The sequence below is a fragment of the Topomyia yanbarensis genome, chromosome 2 (genome assembly GCF_030247195.1).
Source record: "Topomyia yanbarensis strain Yona2022 chromosome 2, ASM3024719v1, whole genome shotgun sequence".
Taxonomy (NCBI): domain Eukaryota; kingdom Metazoa; phylum Arthropoda; class Insecta; order Diptera; family Culicidae; genus Topomyia; species Topomyia yanbarensis.
The window spans coordinates 367,362,529-367,384,792 of record NC_080671.1 but is presented as its reverse complement, the minus strand read 5'-3'; the positions used below and the strand labels follow the sequence as shown (position 1 = coordinate 367,384,792).

Sequence of the window (22,264 nt, the reverse complement as noted above, 5' to 3'; positions counted from 1 at the left end):
CATCACTTCCCTGATGGGAAGGATTGGGAAAGTGCTAAGGTTAGGGGTAAGGAAAATAACGACATAGAACAAATAAAACAGAGTATTATGCACACCCGGAAGGTTGCTGAACGATCTGCAGGTGCTACAATAGCAAAAATAAAACCTCCAACCACTGGGAGGATTTAGCATTTTTATTTAAACAGTAAGCGGGTATATCAACAGCCCCGAGGGGATACGTCGTAATAATAGCATATCCTTGAGTTTCAGCTATCTATGTATGGAGAACCAAAAATCCGGATACGCATCAAATGGTATGAAGTTCCGTGATCGGATTCACAAAGATCACACGATTAATACTCAGCACGCTGAGTAGCCCTTTGATAATTGAGTTTACAATGTCCATTCAGTGCTCTGTCTAGAATACTGCAATTGTGCTTAGAAAAATGCAGCGAATTATAAAACTTTTTGGGACTCACATCCGGCAGAGAAGTCTATTTAAACACAAGTTCAAGAGCGAATTTTATGCTTTATCGAACTTATCGACAACGGTGGAACTGGTTCTGGACCAACGAAGTCAGTCGCAGCTCCAGCTCTAGCCAATTCGTCCGCCCATTCGTTTTCAGTAATACCGGAATTACCGGGTACCCAAAAAAGATAGATAGCATTTGAAATGTAAAGTTGTTCGACTTGAGCTTGACATGCGATTACTAATTTCGATCTCAAATCGGTCGAATATCACAACTCTCAACGAGACTAGCAAAATAAATAAGATACTTTCGAAATCGAAAGACTTTCATGTCAGTTCAATTAGAGCTTGAAATGGGGTACAATTATAATGCTTATTGGTTACTTGGGTACAACCCAAGTAACCAATAAGCATTATAACGTAGCCTAATATCTGCTTTAGATCCACATATAAAGCTGTCCAATAAAGCCGTGAAGCCCTAAATACTTATATAATGCTGATATTATGCCAGAAAAGGCGAAATATAGTGCTATTACTGTGCAGAGATTGATAGCTCGTTTCTGCAGTACTAATGCTATTATATAGCAAAAGCGTACAAATGTCAAATTTGAAAGCCTTATATTGGCACTACTAATGCTATTAAAAAGCTTCAGTTGGTTGTCATTGTCCGCCATGGTTTTGAAACCATTTCTTATGTTTCCTTTCGGTATAATGAGCAAAAAGGAAAAATTTTAAAATAAAATATTCTGTTTAAAACCGTAATTGACTCTGTTCTAATGCATTGTAATAAATATCCTTAATGGGTTTTCGTTCTCACATGATATGAATGTTTACGAAAATTACCTTTAGTAAGTCTCGAACTGAGGTACCTTGCCTCGTCCTTCACGGTAAGTGCGCTGCGTTTGCTTCCTGGGCTATATTGCATATGTTTGATTGAAATGAAATATGCCGAATATAATCTTCAAGAAGAGTTGCATAACAAATAAACCCACAGCATTACAATGGCATTATATCAGCTTCTTATTTGCTCTATAATGGCATTAAATGCGCTTGTAAAGCTTACAAGCTTTAAAGATCCTTGAAGCATGTACGCGTTATATCAGCTTTATATACGCATATAGAGCAAGCTATAATGCTATATGTCGGCTGTGCAGTTATGCATTATTGATGCTAATATAGAGCTTTGTTGCGTTGTTAATGCTGTAATAGAGTTTCAATGCAACATTAGTGCAAATGTATAGCCAATATAGTGCAATGGCTTAATGCTTATGGTTACTTGGGAACATTGAAAAAGCTTTTTCTCAAAAGCAATCAAGTTTAGGAGTTTTTCTCGATATTGAAGGTGCTTTTGATAACGTGTCTTTCGAATCCATTTTGGAAGCAATACGAGGTCATGGAGTACCTTCATATATCACGAACTGGATACACGCAATGCTTAGCAACCAACATCTGTGCTCATCGTTAAGACGAGTAGAGATAAGGAAACTGAGTGCATTGCAGTTTTTTGGCTCTGAAATTGTTATCGCAAGTCAAGTTAAGTATGTTGGGGTAATTCTTGACTCAAAACATAATTGGACAACTCACGCTTGCATGACCTTTGACAAATCTTGAAGACTCAAACCCAAGTACATTCAGTGGATCTACACAACAATTGTTAGACCAATACTGATGATAATCCGTGCACGATAAAAATTTTTTACCTATTTTATGATTTTATGTATTCAAATTGCCCATTTTCGGAAGTTATTCGAGCTGTCAAAAAATGGGTATTTTTTGTTTCTAACAATGAGTACTTTTTATCCATTTCACAACTACTCGATGAGGTAATGTCAATGGATATATTGATCTTAACAATGAGTGAAAAATCCTTAAGAATTATTTCAAGCGAGTTAACCTGCAAACTAAGGAACGTAGCGGAACCTGCAAATTACCCAAGTAACCAATAAGCATTATAACGTAGCCTAATATCTGCTTTAGATCCACATATAAAGCTGTCCAATAAAGCCGTGAAGCCCTAAATACTTATATAATGCTGATATTATGCCAGAAAAGGCGAAATATAGTGCTATTACTGTGCAGAGATTGATAGCTCGTTTCTGCAGTACTAATGCTATTATATAGCAAAAGCGTACAAATGTCAAATTTGAAAGCCTTATATTGGCACTACTAATGCTATTAAAAAGCTTCAGTTGGTTGTCATTGTCCGCCATGGTTTTGAAACCATTTCTTATGTTTCCTTTCGGTATAATGAGCAAAAAGGAAAAATTTTAAAATAAAATATTCTGTTTAAAACCGTAATTGACTCTGTTCTAATGCATTGTAATAAATATCCTTAATGGGTTTTCGTTCTCACATGATATGAATGTTTACGAAAATTACCTTTAGTAAGTCTCGAACTGAGGTACCTTGCCTCGTCCTTCACGGTAAGTGCGCTGTGTTTGCTTCCTGGGCTATATTGCATATGTTTGATTGAAATGAAATATGCCGAATATAATCTTCAAGAAGAGTTGCATAACAAATAAACCCACAGCATTACAATGGCATTATATCAGCTTCTTATTTGCTCTATAATGGCATTAAATGCGCTTGTAAAGCTTACAAGCTTTAAAGATCCTTGAAGCATGTACGCGTTATATCAGCTTTATATACGCATATAGAGCAAGCTATAATGCTATATGTCGGCTGTGCAGTTATGCATTATTGATGCTAATATAGAGCTTTGTTGCGTTGTTAATGCTGTAATAGAGTTTCAATGCAACATTAGTGCAAATGTATAGCCAATATAGTGCAATGGCTTAATGCTTATGGTTACTTGGGTATCGGCCTGCATCGGAGTCCGTGGCGGAAACGGAACATTTCGGCAATGCTCCGACAACAGCTGCTGTTTAGACTGCTGAGGATGTTGCAAATATGCACCAATTCGGCATTTTTGAGCAGCCAAAAGATCCAGTCATCAAAAATATATATTCAGTTGGCGGTTTTATTTTGTTAAGGAGTTTTGGAATAGGATCTCTATCCAGATTCCTATACTTTTAAGGAGACAATAATTTGAAATGAATGTAATTTTATTTTTTTTTAAATTCAGAAATAAGTCTATTGACAGTATTCTGGTGCGATTTTCATGAATGGGTATTTTTTACGCATTTTGTTGTAACAGTTCTGCGAAAAATAATGGGTAAACCATACCCAAGTTGACGTACAAGGTTTGTACTAATTTACGGGTACAAACTCTTTACCCATTTAATGGGTTATTCCACTTTTATTGAAAATGCGTAGTTTTCTACGCATTAATGGGTATTTTATTTTATCAGTGTGTAGCAAACCGTATAATCTGTCACACCTATTTATACAACATTGAATACCGAGTACTGACATTATGACATTCAAACTGGCCACCCTGCTGTTGACACGAAACACTTATTTTTTGTTTTCTTTGCGGACCGTCGTGGGCGAAATCAAAAAAGTTCCGACATTCCATCACACAGCTACAAAATTTGCTCCGCTTAAATAAATCAGTAAAACTATAAAACTTATTTGCAAATCAAAGAATATATTGCATAGCAAACTAGTGGGAATCAGTGTAAGACAAAGTGGAAGTTTTGTGGCATTCCGCCGAGTATACTATGAACAATAGAACTGAATTATAGCCGCTGGTGTTGTTTGTTACCAACTTTAAGAAACCGCCGTAAGAAGCTTTGAACAAGCATAAAAAATTATTTTAGACGAGCGGCGCCAATGATATAATAAACATATGTCTGACAAAGTGAGTCAGACGACCCACAAACGACCGTCACTTTCGTTTGCTTGTTATCAACAGCACTGTCAGACAATTTGGAAACAGAAGAGCCGGAACTCAAGGTATGATATCAGGATGCATTTGAATCAGTAATCCGGTATCAAAGTGCATGACCGTACGCGCCCCGAGTTGTCACGAGTGACGTGATAAGATAGAACGCGAGCAGCAGTAGAATTTGGAGCCCACAATCATTCACCGTCTTATCGCTGTTCAGTTAGTTGCTGCAAGTGAAGTTGGTTGGTTTAAAGTTGATGCGAACAAAGAAATTAGACATGCCAAAGCAACCTGAAACAATAGCAATGGAATGCAGCAGTGGAACTGACGCCAACGACGCCATTCTTCAGATAGACTCGGAGGTTGAGACGGACTGCTTGGTTACGGAATCGAAACCCAATTCCGATGAGTTGTATCTTTTCGATACCTTGATTGAGTTATGTAGGAACAATATCAACTATTTCAAAGATGATGAAACGGAGAATGGACTTCGAATTCATGGTGCCTTTGTGGGACTGATTGATCACATCGAGACTGCCAAGCCGTTGGTGAAGGAGATCAAAAATTTTGCGCATGAGTATGACTACGATGAGGCCAGTCCAGGGAATGGATTCAGGAGTTTTATTTATGTAATGAATAGCTGCGTCAAGAATACTTTGAAACTCGCAAGGTATGTTATGGAAAATAGAGGTAGCATGCTGTTCAGGAAGACTGTCTATGTGAAGGAAGTTGAAGCGTATAATCATCTGATGGCTAGTCTTTGCACGTGTCTTAAACATTGTTGTACACTTCGTCAGTGGAGTAAGTCAGGAGAGCTTTTCCCTGATGCACATTCCGTTGAAGAACTGCTCGGCAGAGCAGAAACGATCAATCAGTTTTGTTTTTATGGAAGATGTCTTGGTTTCCAATTTTGTGAGTCCATGAGATCGTTACTGAAATTTATTTCAATTGGAATGGCAGGCTTTTCCGAGGGTTACTACTCGGAAGGCGGGAGAATATCCAAGGCCACTAATCTAATGTTCACGAGCACAAAGTATTTGTTGGATCCGGAGCTAAGAGCGCGTCGAATTGTCAACATTTCTCAGCATTCTAATGTAGACTTTTGTAAAGCCTTTTGGTTTTTAGCTGAATCCGAATTGATGCAATCGCTTCCGTCTATCGTTGGGTTTAAAATCAAGGTTAGCCGTGCCATAACCATCCCTCCGGAACCAATCGCTTTGAAGGCTGAAAACTTAGACGAAATCATTAACATTCCAATACCCAAAGCTTACAGTGGAGCAGGTCCAGTCAAAGCCCGCCTCATTAGTGCCGTGAAACGGAGAGGTATGATTGGCCAGAAAGTCAACCCCCGCAGTACAATCCACCCACCGTCTCCAGCATTGCTGTTTCACTGCCATGGCGGAGGATTCGTAGCGCAAAGCTCTAAGTCGCATGAGAGTTATCTGCGCGAATGGGCCATCTCTCTGAACATTCCTATCTTTTCAATCGATTACAGTCTTGCTCCGGAAGCACCATTTCCGCGGGCTTTGGAGGAAGTGTTCTATGCTTACTGCTGGGCACTGAAAAACTGTGAACTGCTCGGGACAACCGCTGAAAAAATCATCTTTGCAGGTGATTCCGCTGGGGCAAATTTAAACTTAGGTTGTGTTATGCGGTGTATCGAAACGGGAGTACGGAGACCGAACGGAATATTCTTGGCGTACTGTCCGGTGCTAATTAGTTTCGTTCCAAGTCCTGCTCGAATGCTATGTCTGATGGATCCACTGCTACCATTTGGATTCATGATGCGCTGCTTGAAGGCTTACGCATGTCCGAGTAAGGAAGTGTTGGAGCACAACCAGCGACGGTTGGAAGAACGGAATGCTATAGTAAACGCTGGCAGTTCCACCAACAATTCCACGTCTTCGTATGTGGTTATTCAGAAGGAAGTCGAAACAGCCGGCAAAAGTGACGCTAAGTTTGATGACGATAAGTCAGACAATTCGGCGTCTCCGGAAAATTCCGCCTGGGATCAGCTTAACAGCATTGAAACTGTACAGGTAAGACTAATTACTGGGATCCAAGATAAAAAAAACATGCTTCATTTGTCGCTTCGATGTAGTTTTAATTGGTGTTATTTATTTTTCTCTACTCAGAATCAACACCTGAGTCCGGTTAGTGATACCATTAGTGACACGCTGGCACTGAAAAGTCAAACCATCGGAAACACCATAGATCAGATGAGTCCGGATGAGAGTAACACGATCACATCGTTGGAGGAGGATTCTCAACCGATTACGCTCCAACAGGTGAACCTCGGAACCGAACAGAGCAACGTTACAGTGATAGATGACCTTGATATGGAACTGCCAAGTGATATGAGCTCTGAACAAAACACCAACAAAAATGTATCCGATTTCATCGAAAGGTTTCCCATTAGAGATTATGTTGCCGTTGAAAAGGTCAAATACAAATAGATTTTTCTTCCACTAGGTACGTGCTGGACACTACGACGAATGCTGCCGGTCAGATAGAACCTATACTGAGACCGGCTTCGCGTTCCGCTTCTGAAGAAAACGTAGTTTTGGATATTGGCAGAGAAACGCTCAGTGTTCAAAATCTGCAAGAAAAGTACGAATGATGTGGTGGACAGTATAATTATTGCTAAAGTTTTGACTTTTCCTCTTATTCCATAGAGTTGCAAACGTGGCCACTAGTTTGGTGAATCGTGTTTCGTCCACATTTAGCGCTATCACCACTTCAAACCCAATTGCCAGCAGTAGTTCCCAGTCTGATTTTCAGAGCAATCTGGATGCTTTAATCGCGCGTAGTCCTTCGGATGAATTCATTTTTGATGTACCGAAAGATTCCCATCTGTCTCCGTACTGGGCAACGGATGAGGTTCTACGTCAGTTCCCTCCAACGAAAATATTAGTAAGCCGTTTTTGTTTTGTTTTTTTTTTAAATCTTCAAATAATTTCCTTTGTCCTATTTTAGTCGGTGGTGTTGGATCCATGTTTGGACGATTGTGTGATGTTTGCGAAAAGACTGAAAAATTTAAACAAACCTGTTTCGTTGGATATACTACCGGGGCTTCCGCATGGTTTTCTCAATTTCGCTTCTGTAAGTATTACTTGTATGCGCTTTTTGAATATGATTTCTAATGAATTCAAAGAACGCATTTAGGGTTTATGATCAGATCGCAATAGTTGTGAGTTCTTGTGAGACATTTAGAAAAAAAAACCGTTAAAATGGTTATCCGATTTGGCCAACAAATATGGCATATGAAATCACGATCATTTGTAGGTGGTTTAGTTGAAATTAGTGAAAGCTGGTATCGTCGTCGATGTCGATGTGGAGACAATACATAGGTTGAATTCGGAAGTGGCATGGATTATTAGAACGAATTATCGTCCGATCATTCAGAATCACCTCCAACCGCCATTTATGCGAGAAGCGATCGGCGGAATCAAGTGAGATCTATTTAGGAGGTCAATATAACCACTTTGGCTGTTTCTTGACATAATCAGTTTCGACGCTTAAACCAAAGAACTCTGAAAGATAGTAAATCTCTTAGAGACAAAAAGTGACAGGCCGGCTTATCCCTCATTATCAACCGTACGAAATGGATCCCTCTGCGGTCACCAATAAAATCGGCCAATGTTATTAGCGGCTTTGGGTGGACGAGGCATGGAATGGACGTTCCATGGAAGGGCTTCATTGATGCCATCCAAGTATATAATTGCGGATTCACCATCGAACTCGTCGCCGGTTTTGCACTGCGCTATTAAAGTTCGCTTGCAATGCCGACGTCTGCCACTTTTCGTCATTAACTAAGAGAGTCATGTAAGAAAGTTTCAACAGACTTGGGAAGGACCGATCCTTCACAGAGTCCCTTCGTAGAGTGCTCGTTACCTCCATCACCAAGAACAGGAAAAAGGAGAACCAAAAGGGTCTCGTCCTATGCAGATAAAACAGAGCGATTGTTTTTTCGGCGTTCAATCACATTGCTGTAAGATGGAAATTTTATCGATCGACAGCAGTTTACTTTTAGGACGGGGCTTGGCCTTGATATCCATCTGGGGTGTTTCGGGGAAGCGGTCAGTTAAACCTATAACACTGTTTAGTGGAAAAGTGTACTCCGCTCCGCTAGAGTATCCGCGGCAGTTTAGATCGATTCATCGAGGAATTCGTCAGCAACCTTAATTTTCAAGTCTCACACCTGTTAGTTCTTTTTACAACGAAACGGGTTGACTGGTATAGCTCTTTGGCGACGTCATCCCATTCAAAAGTAACAACTGATCCTTGGTGAAATGCCGCGGTATACTTAGTAGAAACAAAGACGGCAACAGATTAGCTTAACTTGTTCGATGCTCCCGAACGTCACTAACGCGAGAATATCCGTTTTCCGATACTTGAAAGGCATCAAAAGCAAAATCACCGGTCGTGTGTTGGGGAGATTCTCCACAGCTTAAGCTCAAATCAAATCCATCGCATTCTATCGGTTCAACTCTCTCCACAGTGCAGAATGGTCCAGAATGTGAATTTAGCTGGTATTTTAACTTTTTGCCAAAATTAAATGACTCAGCCTTACAATATGTTTGGCTGTTGTACTTTGCAAGGCCCTTCTTTTTGTTTAAACAGAAGCTAGGGTGGTTCTAATTTTAGCAAGATTTAAAATTGAACTTTTTAACGGTTCAAGATAGAGCTTAACTGTCTGTTGTAGAGCAACACATTTTAGACAAATTTGCTGAAGACATGCAAGCTCTAGCTTTTATACTTTTCATTGCACGAGAAATCCAAATGGAAGTTTTACAGTGATCCTTGAAAAAACGGTTTTATTTCAATAACTTTTGTACGTTTTGTTTTACATTGAAATATCCTTTAGACAATTTGAAGACTGTGTTAGGGCACGTAATTTGCTTTAAAACACCAACTACTAAACTTTTTTCATTTCAAAGTTATGAAAAATTTTATATAAACATTAACTTTTTCGGGCACTTAACATTAAATACCGTTACTCTCATGTGAAATAGCATACTTTGTAGTATAGATCACCAAAAAACGGCAAATGCGATTTTTTTATATGTTTCTTGCAATATTTACTGAAAAAATAGTTAATTTTTAGTAAAAAGTATATATAACTAACAAGAGAAGTTAGAGGTTCGGTATATTGCGACAAATTGTTCTCCTTAAAAATATCTGAAAGTATGCCTAAAGTGATCTTAATGAAAAATCAAAACTGCAAAAGTTATATAAAGAAAACCATTTTGTAAGAAACACCCTAATTTCTTTTTGGTAAATTTCTTGTAAAATGAAAAGTACACGACGTAGAGTTCCAGTACCTTTGACAAAGTTTTTTAAAATTTTATTTTATTTAATTTTCTAGAAGACTGCGAAACTATCTCGAACCATTAAAAAGTTAATTTCCTGATTTAAAACAAAATTAGAACCACTCTACCCACTATTTGAAATAATAGAAAAGTATTGTAAAACGCAATATTTTACCATGAAAATGAAACTATATTTTTATATTGTCTACCGTGAAGGTAATTTAAACATACTACAAAGGGTCAATTCATGAAAAAAAAACTTTAGTATAATTTTTTCAGCTTTCATTTTTTTTCCAACCAATTCTTTAGATGCTTTTCAGTGTTTTTGAAGACGAACATTTTCTTCTAGCACATCAAAACTAGCTTCTACTATTCAAAAGATAGAAGCATTTTTTAGTTAATCAAAAACAGATTTTTTTAAATCAATCTCATGAAATTTTAAAAAATATCGCTTTCGCCATTTTTTGCTCAATGATAACTCTAATGTTGATCTTTTTAACGTTTGCAATTTTCAGGATCCCTATATATATTGGCTGTGTATGTGCAGACTAGACTAGAATGATAACTCTAATGATGATCTTATTTATAATTAAAAAATAGTTATCTTTTGTTTGCCGCAATAAGTGATATTGTTCGCTCCCCTAGGTTGACAGGTTTGACGGTATTGCAAATATCATCAAGCATATTAGAGCATCAGTTTTAAAGAAGCTCTGGCAGACAACTACTTTAAGATGGTTATTGCATTACGCCTCGGTAGTGGTGCATCGAGGAGACCGAGAGGGCTTATGGCCTTTTTTATGTTTTGTGTTTTTTTCATACTCTGCGCCAGCCCAAACGAACAGTCAGCTAAGAGCCTGTGCACACTGGCGTGGCCGATTGGCGGGTCGCCGTGGATTGACTTTTGCTGTGGGCTGTATTGGCAGGCATTGTTCAACAGCTTAACGACAGTTTTTGTGAGCACGGCTTGCAGTGGGAGTCATTGTGTGTCGATTTATCGGTCGACCTCGTCAACGTGCACAGGTGCATTAAAAAATAACAGTTGAACTTTATTAGTTATGTTGTGTTGTGTTGTAATAATTGTCGCTTTACTGCCTATAATCGCATAGACCCATTTAGATATGGAATCCCTTAGACAGAGCCGTAGCGTGCGGTTGGGCAGGTTGGTTCCCGCCAAAGGTGCCAGCTTCAGAGGAACGCTGAAATCATGACCGGCTTTTTAATTTTTGTGAGTATAAATCATGAAATAAGTCAAGTTAATGTGCCATGTCCAAGTGAACTGAAGACTAAAAAAGAAGAGAATGTAAATTCCACAGGGTTGCAAAACTAATGCAATTTTGGGTCGAGGAGAAACTGAGTCGGGTGCTAATTCCACTGAAAACCTAATTTATTTTTTTGGTTTTGGCCAGCTTTGCATCACTTTGTCGTGGTGAATAGCATAGCTCTTTTTAGTTTTTCTGCAAGAATGTTTAGATCGTCTTTTACCCTCCGGCACTCGCGCCGTTGTATTTTGAGCAACACCTTCAGAAACTCTAGCGAAATCTTCTTTCAGCACCAGCGGCTGCTCATACGGGGAGCCATTCGCGCGAGTGTCGGAGGGTTAAAGGGACCCAAGTAACTATAAGCACTTTAAAACTCTAGATTGACTATAAGTTAGCATTTGTAATGCTAACTAGCCGTATACAAATATTTTTAAAGCATCAATGCATCTAAAATGTTAAGCATTAAATCTAGCACTATATCGACATACAGAACATAGACATCGTGCCAAAAAGCTTTTGAAGATAAATGCTATGAAGCTTTTATAGAAAACTCTAAGTACTAGTATAGTATCTTCTTTAATTCTTTGAGACACCGAACAATAACAAATTACCTTTGGATTTCAAAAGTCACCTAAACTCGTATATCTTCATGTAATAAATTTTGATGCAATAAGCGTTAAATCAAAATGGAAATTCTGCACAATTCTTCGAAAAAAATATAACGGCAAATATAATCCACAACAGACGTTTGCATACTTTCAACCAAACATCTAGGTAGAGTTTAGATTAAACCAAGTATACAAGAAAATCTTGTCACAGATTAGCGATCAAACGCGTATACCAAATTGAGACGAGCTTTACGAATGCGAATTGTTCCCTATTTCTATACCCACTAAATCGTCAATTTAAACAGTCGGCAAGCCAAACGAAAGAAGAGAGAAAGGGTGGGTACTAGACCGGCAACAATTTTGACTTTTTTTGGGAACACTGCTAATTCAAATGGTAATTGGATGCACAAACCATGTGCAAAATATGAGCTTTTTCCAATAACTCTAGTTCACCCACAAGATATTTTAAGATTCTATATATGGAAACTCGGAAATAAAAACTTAAAATCAAAAAAAAAAACTCCACAATAGCTCTGCATACCTCAAAACTTATGCTCACATAGCTTATTTTATAACGAACAGCTTTGTTGAACGTTGCATATTGATTGGAGGTTCCCCGACAAAGTTATTTAACTTTGAAAACCAACCGATTTTTTTAAATTTCCTATTCTAAGCATGTGCGAGAAAGAGGCAACACAAAACTTTTAAAAAAAGAATATCTTTTTACTACAAAATCAGACCAATTTGCAGTTTTCGACAATGTTGATCCTTACACCTTAAGCTATATATCTGCAGGTTATGGGATGCATAATATGATACTGGCATTTTTACTGAATTTATTGTTTCTTTTGCCTATATTTCATATATTTTCACATACAAACTTGAAAACTCTTGTGAGTGACAAATGGTATGTGAGGCCAATTACCGTTCGATTTAACAGTGTTACAAAAAAAATTGTTGTCGGTCTAGTGGGTACGTTGTCGAATGTTTATTTTTTCTTTTGTTGTATCGATAAAGAGGGGCTCTATATTAACATTGCTGACAGCCATTAAGGTGCTTCTGAACTAGCTCTATTCTTGCACACTATTTCGCCTTTTCCCGCGCTAAGTGTGCTTTAATGATCTCTATAGAACTATGAAGATGTAAAGAATATGTTTTGTATGCGAAAATAAAACATATCTAAAGCCTTTAAAAATGCTTCGTGGTTACTTGGGGAACGCTTTAGATTCCCACGACCCTAGATCGTATGAACTCTCTTATAATAGGCATACCTATTTTTCAGCATTATCAATGCAAGAGTCATCCTCACGCTTCTTGGTACAGCAGTCGAACAGGTAGACGATTCCTGTGTGTCCAATCGTGTCTCGTCCAATGCGATTTCCATTCAAAAACCTTCGCTCAATGAAGCAAAATGACCTTGAAACATCCAACTCCGTGTTTCAGTAGATCCACGCACAATATCGAATCGGTGGCCGCACTGTCGATCTCAATTCTGTAAGCGGATATTTAGATGCGGTAGTCCTTCATACAAGCCTTGTCGCCATTAACGTCATTTGCTTGCTTCAGACAGAATATTACAATTCTGAACGTATCTGGACGACCTTTCAGGGTAACTGTCACCTATGTCTGCGTTAGTTCTTTGAAAATCTTTGCAATTCTTAGCGAATTATCTTTGATACGAAACAAGTTCAAATATGGTCCCATCGAGTTCAATCAATGTTTTTAAACGGGATGTCGGAATCTGGGTCTTTTTAGCAGAGTTTATTTATGCCCGGGCCTAAATCCTGACGCGAAGTGAAAACTTAAAGAATGCAAAAGCAGAGACAGAAATTACCAGGAGATTTAATAAATTGAAAGACAAGCCAAATGATAGTATTGCAAACGTGGTAAGTCTAGGGGCCCGCAAGGGATGACATTTCCAACGGTTTTTAACCGAAACTATTTTGGCAAGTCAGCAAACTTTTATGTGATTATTTATAAATGAGGAAACATCGGACTGCGTTGTAACATTGCTTTGACCATCCCCATTCACGAAAGAACCGAAATACCTGTTCCTCGAGTTTGTGTCAGTGGAATGTTATACAACGTATATTGCATACACATGCCTATGTGAAGTTCTTTAAACCTTTACATCTGAAGTCTTTCTTCGGAGGGATTCATGTTCACCGCGGCATATTCACTGACAATACTGCTAGCATGGCAAATGCCTTCATGGCTACCGCCTTAGGAGAGCGGAGCCATCTCCATGTACACACGAAATCATTGTTCGAAAGTCGAACAAAAAAGAAAGACAAAATTACCACCAAACTGACACTTCGCCAAGGGCGCCAGAAGGTTATGTGGTGCTTTATAGACTTCACTGCTACTTCCCATATCTCACCAAAATGTGGACTACGAGGAGGGATAAATATCAATCGGTCGAAACATTTTCGGTACATCGTAAAGAAAGCAGCAGAAGTTCACCAATCTCGCACACCTATTCTTCCAGCACTATGGGACCCGGAATCAATGCTCCCTTTATGCTTACCCCACAAGATCAATCAAACACAACTCTTAATTTTGTCGTTGTGCTCGGCGGTTTTATAACGCAGTGATGCGAAAGATAGAAAGTTTCTGCGTCGTTCGATTGAATCATATAAATGAAATTAACCCCCCGGACGATGAAGAAGCACAGACTAACAGACATAACGTTCGAAAACAATTCTGCGACCACTTTAACGGTTATTTTAAATATATGTTTAGTTGGGACTGTGGCTGCATTTGAGATTATGGCGGCACTGATATATGCGCAAGTATACGGGGGAAAAATTGAACCCGAGCCTGAGGGATAATCCTTTTGCTAATGTGTGGTTAGGACCGTGTAAAGGTGGAGCTAGTGTTCTAGTAGAATTGACAGATTGATATTTTCTGAAGGAATGTCCTCATAATGTTATGTCTGTTAGTCTGTGGTTAAAGCTTATTGTTAGACATTACTGTTTCAACAATTACAGAAAATTGTTGAACTAATCGTGTTCTCATCATTCGATCAATAACACAGTGTCAATCGTTTCAACAATTTTATTGTTGATTGAACCGATCATGTAATTTAATCTAGGAACGTCAAAACCAGAATTTATTGTAGAAATAATATTATGGATTGAGGCAATTATTGGATATTATTAGACCTGAGACAATAATAATTATTATTGAGTTTGAACCAGAATATTGTTATATCTACAGTACATATATTTTTCTGCATGTGCACTATATTTGAGGTCGTTACTAACTCTATCATACTACTTTCTTTTAGATCTCCAAAGAAGCACACGAGGGCTCCAAAATGTGCATCCGTCGCATAGCCGAGCTGCTGGAGCAGGCCGATCTTCCGACCGACGAGAGAACCGCCGCCGACTGCTGTTAGCGATTCGGGAGCTGCCTAGCCGAATCAAAGCTATTGTTTCGCAAAGGTAGTGAACACATCGCCAGGGTCTAGTCAGCTGGCTGCTTGAATATTAATATTCTCAAAACATACGGTGTTGAGGCAAAAATATAGAGGCTGTAGGTTATTTTTGACTGTTACTGCATCTTGGCGCTCAAGGTTGCAATTCTACTAGCATGGCATTGTGCAATCGCTTTTTTATTCTTGTAAGCTGCCCATGATGCTACATGGCAGTTATGGATATGTTGTAGGAAAAGCAAAACTAAACTTAGTACATTACATTTGAAAAATACATATTTTGGCAACTGAAAATATCGAAAGAAAATTTTCACGATGAAAATAATCATTGGCCTTCGCTAAGGGTCCAAAACTGATTCCAAACCAAATAAATCGTATGTAGACAAACAGGTCTTACTGTAGATTACATTACAACGCAAGCACTCATAGCTCAGCTCAACGCAGTTTTTATTAGCAGCAAAGCAATATTAATAATTTCAATGGAGAAATTAACTCTGGAAGCAATCACATTTCATTTTTTTTTCTTTAACTCTGAAGTCTGGAAAGCAATGTACTCTTTTCAATATTTTCATTATTCCAATATTTGAATTAAACTGGCAGATTTTGCTAGTGGCAATCACATTCTATAGCAGGGAAAATTGCTTGATCATATTAATTGAGAAATTAGACATTCCTAAAACGAACTAGTGAAGATATTGAAAAGACAACACCTAGATCAAATGTACCTCTGAACAAGTATTAAACTGCAATCAAAAACACTGAAACCGAACCACTAAACTACTGAGTTGTGCTTATAATTGCGGTCAATAGTTACCGTGCGCTGTTTGATATTGCAACATTGTGTGAAATTGGCTGTTATTTATACAAAAAAAATCTCATTGCTTTAAATCCGTATGCATACGTTTGGAAACCAAAGACTTGTACTGTTCCGATATTTATACATGTTGTTTTGTTGGAAAGCATTTATAACAAGTAAGAAAGCGTTTCTTTTACGAAAAACTTTCGTTTTGTCTATGAGATGCAAGAGATGCGAAATATATTTACCTACATACATATTAACTACTTTGATACACCGACAGCAAACGCGTCACCAAAAGAATGGGTGTACCTATAAAATAAACATCTCAGAACCGAAACTGTTGTTAAAAAAAATGATGCAAGTTATATTTCAAACTCAAATGTTAATTAAATTTACATACATTATTGTATAACACAAGGTGTAAAGTTAATAAAATTATTACAATAAATTGGTCTATTTTTCCGTTCGATATGAAAAGAAATGAGCATTGCGTTGCAAATTTGCTGTAGCACAGATAACCATTCTGAACCATCATCATTCGAAAAAGACTTGCAATGGTAAAATTATTTTCATAATAAACACGACACGAAGCCATCTAAAATTGACTTAACGTTGATCGATCAAAGCAAAGTTTTAATTGCTAACTTTATCGCCCACATATTAAAGAAATTTGGCGGACATTGACAAAGTCTTTAAAAGTTTCTCTACCGTAAATTTCTTTTATTTATAAAGATATGCATTTCTTTTTGATTCCACATTCTAAAAAGCCGAATAATTGCAGAAGTATCAACAAATGGTAGAAATTGTATTGAACGATTAGTACACAAAAAATATTTTTTTTAGGTGAAAGTAGGCTAAGACGGACACTGTGGGTAAGATCGATACCAAGGAGCTTTTATTCTCAGGTGATACGATCCTTGAAATCGCCGATCAGCCATGTTGGTGATGGAAACGACAGCTAACAACATTGTTTACCACATCTCCATGCGTGGTTGCTTGGATTTCCGTGTGTAAACAAAGTTGTTCGCTGTCACTTTTCTTCCCGCAGCTTGCTGCACGTTTACCTCACTCCTCACCTAGTTACTGCCAAAGACGAATCACCTTAGAACTCTAAGCACCTTGATCGATACTGCGTTACTAGAAACTTTAAAAATCAGTTAAGATGTACTGATACTATATCTTTTTAGAAGATTTCAATTGATTCTGAATGATACTGATCCGATTTAAGAATTATCAAATATTTAAGCAAAACGATTTTTTTTTTGTCGAATGCACGCTGATGGATGTTTTTGACGCCAGAAAATAACGATTTGAACGTGAAAATTGTTGATCTCGGCTCGGCAAATCTTTCTAGCTTGACATGATGTACTGGTTATTTGGCACTTGACAGGTGAGAAAACAGAAATGCTGTTAAATTTCATACTTTTAGGCTATTTTTTATTATCGTGTCATTGTGATGTACCGACAGAAAACAAAATGTATTGATCGAGAAGTGTCTCACTCTGCCCTTGTCCAATGTTTATCTTTACCAATACCGCACGTCCATCTTACCAGGTGTCCGTCTTTCCATCCCAGTTTTGAAATGACGATTTTGCGCCTCTTTCAGAACCACTTCAAAAATCTTGCAAATCACGGTTTGCGTACAATTTGCTATTTAGCCTTAAGGTGTCCGTCTTAGGCACAGTTCCCCTATGTAAATGCAACAAAATACGGTTTGTGATATTGAACTTTCCGAAAACCGCGAAATCCACTGCTACGCTTACCTTTATTCGATTTCTAATAAACATTTTGACGTATTGATTTTGACAAACACTGCCCAAGTTCATGCCAGTACAGCAAACATGATTCTTACACGATCTAATGTAACCATCCCCACCAGAGCGAGGTATCGATGAGAGAGAGAATGATGCTTCGGTCGGTCGTAACGACGGTGCATGGTTGTACATTTTCATCATCGTCGACAAAGCATCGAATCAATAGGCAATAAATTAACAAAACCGAACAAACTTCCTACAACATAAGAACTCCTGCGACCGGATCGATATTTATCGGTTCTTCTCCGGAGCCTGCTGCTGAGATGTTGAATTTTGGATACTCTGACTGCTCTGGTTCACCTGGTTGTTGTTGTTGTTATTATTGTTTCCTGCTATTCCGTTATGATGGTTATGCAGCATCTGCTGCTGATTTCCTGATCGCTTGACCAGAGTTTTCTGCAATACGTGAGCATCCGCCGGCTCGATCCGCTTATAATAGTGTTGCTTCGTTTCCACAATTTCGAATCCAAACTTTTTGTAAAACTCAATAGCCCCATCATTATCCACCTTGACATGTAAAAATATACTATCGAAGTTTCCGTCCTTCTCCACGTAGTTCAGTATGTGCTTGACCATCACTGTTCCGATCCCGAGGCGCCGGTATGGATACAGACATCCCAGTGTCATGATGTACAACCGTCGCATGTTCTCAGTGGTGTCAATTCGGGAACAGACTGCCCCTACCACCACATCGTTATAATAGGCAAGTTTGGCGAGCTCTCCCGATTCCAGCACATCCAAATAAAATTTATCATTATACAAAACCGGCAGGACGACGGTGTTGATCTTTTTCAGCTGTTTTAGGTTGTGATGGGTTACATCTCCCAACTCGATGCTTGCTCTGAAAAATGTAAACTTTTTAAACAAATATCGCACATATCGTCCACCGAGCAAACAAAAGAAAATCTCTCAAATTGAGGTTAGATTCTAAGCTCGAACCATTCACCTGTGCAATCGTTCGAAAAGATCATCTCGCTTACCTGGTCATAGTGTCTTGAGGCTACACGTACAGCTTTGAGTTTAATCTGTTTGAGAAACACAATATGGGCACAGAAGAACTGCGTTTTATGGCAAAATTTTAAAAAATAAGGTGCTTAACTTCCACTTTAAAATTTCTTCACTGTCTGGTGAAAGAATAATCGAAATCTGTTTCAAACGTCAACGAGTTTGACAGTTTAGTATATGCTTCATGGGATGTGCACATTGCAACAAATGTGAATACGGTGACCAACTATTCTTCAGTGGGAAACAAACGAAATGATAGCAAGGGATGGCTTCCTGAATAGAAATTATCAATAGCAAACAAATAATTACCAATAACTATAGAATAATAAATATAATGGTTTTCACTGTAGTTTATCGCGGAGTTCAACCAATGCATTCACAATAAAATTTAATGTAACTTAATGTTTGCTGTCCAACAAAAAATGATGAAGTGAATTAATATCAGATGTCAAATGATTAAAAAATATCGAGTTTTTTAATGCAAAGATGCATAACCACCCCCAATTTTTCACTGTACATGTCAATTTTGTAATGAAATATGCCGCAGGAACGTGCAGCACAGACTAATAGACAAAACACGCGAAAATATTCTTCGCCAGCTTTAACGGTCATTTTAAATTCAGCCGTGATTCACTGGTTGGTCACTTTTTAACTGGACCCCTTTTTAGTTGGACCTCCGCTAGTTGGACAATTATTGTCCAACTAAATACAAATTACTGCAACAACATTCTACATAAGCTGATTGATTTTTATGAAGATCTAACACACGGTGTGGAAAAAACTGCTCTTTTCGTTTTCAATTTTTGCGCTTTCTCTGTCCAACCTTAAAAGAGAGAAAAGAACGAGTTTCACCTCGGATCTTTAGCGGCCCTTACACGTTCAATAGTGTTGTCAATACTAGAGAGTATTGACAAAAGTATTCCACGTGTAATGGAAAAAAATTGTATTGACGATGTGGATTTCAAATGGGATTGAAATATTGTAACAATATCGCCAATACTGTGCATTGACAAAAATATTGAAGTTTAGAGATAAAATGTGTACCTAAGTGTTTCGTTTCGAACACTTAGGTACACATTTTATCTCTAAACTTCCGATAAATAATAATTATGGCCGAGCCGAAATAACACTTATCGTTTACAACACTCAAAAAAATGTAAACGTTATGCCTGTTGGTTTACACATGGATTTTTGCAGATGGACACTATTTGCTGGCACATAAACCTACACACAGAAAAAAAATATTGGTAAAAATAAGTTTTTCATTCTTAGCAAAAAACAACCAACGCATACTCTTAGCTTGAAAATAAAACTGTTATTTTGATTACTATTCCTCATTAGCTTAAAAGGAAAATTTTTATTTTGATTATTATTCTTGATTAATTTAAATGTTTTACTTTCATCCTAGTCGTTGGTTGTTTTTTGCTAAGAGCGGATCACTCTTATTTATACCAATTTTTTCTGTGTGTAAGACTATCAGCACCGGGCGTGGGTATAAGCTATTTACTAACCGTCATCATAACACGACACCGCACCGGCAGTTGGTAAACAGGTTGGGAAATGGAAACTTACCGTTTCGGTTTACAGCGAGTGTCTATATTTGGTAACTTCTTCCAACCGACGCCAACGTTGCTATTCGCAGAAAGGAGGCAAAACAAAGGAAAATGTAAAAAATAGGATCTCGCGATAAATGTTATGCAGAAGTGTGCTGCGTGAATTTTGATTCGACTCGTGAAAGATTTTTAATTTAAATAAAATTATGGATTGAGCTCAATAAATAAAACTATCGGTTGTGAGACAATAAATTATTTGATTGAATTCAATAACATTTTTTTAAAGTTTACAGAAATTAAAACAATTATTGAAATTAAAAGTTGTAACTTTAATGAAAATATACTTTCAAACCTCGATTCACACCAATTATTTTGTCGTTTGATACAATGAACAGTATTTGTTTGTATTCAATTACCCACAGTCTTGATTATGCTGTTTGTTTTATGCGTGGAAGTAAAAATTAGTGCATCTAAGCAGCTTGGATTGAACTGGAAGATGTAGCATTATGTCAAGTTGGGCATGATGTGTCCCAGGATCCGATTGATGGGATGCTAGCAAGAAGCGGAATTTCATTGGCTTTGAAGCTTGTAAAAGCCCGAAAATTTTTATATGTGGAGGCCAATACGAAAGCTAATGATAGTGTCCAACGAAAATCGAAAATCGCTGCGAACAAATGGTGATGATTGTTGGGGACTGTGGAAACTAAGATTCGAGAAGAAAGAAAATGCGTGTATTTTTCTCGCGCCAAGTTTTTAATTCAGGACCAGTAGTAAAAAGATCACAACGATAATGGTTTATCACGCACACTGCAGCGCTTAGTTCAAAAACGCTGGATTTAATTGCTAATAGGTACGCATGGCAAGACACAGATCACACCTGTTACATCATCACCATCTCATTTCATCCGGTGGTTCATCATATTTTCGAGGGATAATATTGTGTTGTGGTGAACAGTCGTGATTCGCTGGCTGGATACTTTTTAACTGGACCGCTTTTTAGTTGGACCTCCGCTAGTTGGATGTCCAACTAAAAAGCATCTGAACGTCAAAATCTCGTGCCAAATTTACTTTGACAATCAATCTGACAATATTTAGAGATAAGAACAGATGCATTTACACTGCCAACATCTTCTTTGGAGAGTTTTTGACATTTGTCAGTCGGTCCAACTAGCGAATCAAATTCGTTAGTTGGACAACGCTGTGGCCCAACCAGCGAATCACGACTGTATACTACCCAAGATCGCTTATTTGCCCCGTTTTCTATGGGATTTCCTATCTTCATGGGACTGACTTGCGATCATAGGCAGTATAGTGAAATGCATGAACGTGAATGCACTTGGAATTCAATTCACTTAGTCTGTAAATAAGGGGAGGGCGGGAGTAGACGGGGTTGGGTTGTTGTACTTAACTTATAAAAATGATATTTTTAATACATTTTAACATTTCTAATATTGTTCTTAGAAATAGTAACACGAAATGTTAATTAACTTTTTGGTTCAGTGTATTCCTACCGATTAGTTGTTTACATCAATCGCTCCAACTATTTTTACTTTTTGACGAGATTTGTGAAGTTTTTATCGTTGTTTGTCGTGTTAATCGGCTCAGTGTTTTGTTTTTAACATTGTTATTGTGCAGTGTGAAAGTGTCTCCTGTTTGCTTTTGTGTTGCGAAAAAATCAGCGAAGAACGTAACTGAGTGAACTTCTGTGACTTAACCACCAAAACTTTCCACCGAACGCAGCACCATCTATATTTCATTGTTCGCATTCTCAGATCGGCACGCATTGCATGCGATCACTGCGTGAAAACCATCAAATCGGATGACGACTTTATTGAATGTATGGGTTTTTGCAAAAATGTGGTACATATGCAATGTGGGAAACAACTTAACAAGCCGTTTTTGAAAAAACTTGCGGAAAACCCAAACTTATTTTGGATGTGCAATGAATGTGTCAAGCTGATGAAGTTTGCTCGCTTTCGCGACACCGTTTCTTCACTACGATGTGTTATCGCTGCTATCGCTGGGAAAACGGATGACGTCTGTGCTTAACTAAAGGCCGAGTTATCCAAAAATAACCAGCAAATTTCGCGCCTGGCTAGAAAGGTTTCAACAGCTACTCCAGTCCGGCCAAACTCCGGTACCTCTCGACCACCTCAGAAACGTCGTCGCGAGGATGGCCCTGATCCGAGCAATATTCTTGTTGGTGGTCGAAAGCTAGTCGATAATAGCAACATTGTTGC

At 38.1% G+C, this 22,264-nt stretch overlaps 2 protein-coding genes across 2 annotated transcripts; one reads left to right on the top strand and one right to left on the bottom strand.

Moving 5' to 3' along the window:
* The first annotated feature begins 3,859 nt into the window (after positions 1–3,859).
* Positions 3,860–16,100, top strand: LOC131684459 (hormone-sensitive lipase). Its single transcript, XM_058967363.1, has 6 exons — positions 3,860–6,277; positions 6,374–6,645; positions 6,711–6,848; positions 6,914–7,151; positions 7,215–7,340; positions 14,707–16,100. Exons 1-6 carry the CDS (start codon positions 4,496–4,498, stop codon positions 14,815–14,817), a joined length of 2,667 nt encoding a protein of 888 aa, XP_058823346.1. The 5' UTR covers positions 3,860–4,495; the 3' UTR covers positions 14,818–16,100.
* Positions 16,101–17,398: 1,298 nt separating this feature from the next.
* On the bottom strand, positions 17,399–18,629 carry LOC131684458 (probable N-acetyltransferase san). Its single transcript, XM_058967361.1, has 2 exons — positions 18,447–18,629; positions 17,399–18,307 (listed from the first exon to the last, which is right to left on the bottom strand). Exons 1-2 carry the CDS (start codon positions 18,452–18,454, stop codon positions 17,698–17,700), a joined length of 618 nt encoding a protein of 205 aa, XP_058823344.1. The 5' UTR covers positions 18,455–18,629; the 3' UTR covers positions 17,399–17,697.
* Positions 18,630–22,264: the final 3,635 nt, after the last annotated feature.

Bases quoted from the DNA above. Each gene is read 5' to 3' on its own strand.
- LOC131684459 (XM_058967363.1), top strand. From the start codon at position 4,496: ATGCGAACAAAGAAATTAGACATGCCAAAGCAACCTGAAACAATAGCA. The intron at 6,278-6,373 runs GTAAGACTAATT...TTCTCTACTCAG, and splicing joins ACAGCATTGAAACTGTACAG to AATCAACACCTGAGTCCGGT. The intron at 7,152-7,214 runs GTAAGCCGTTTT...GTCCTATTTTAG, and splicing joins TCCCTCCAACGAAAATATTA to TCGGTGGTGTTGGATCCATG.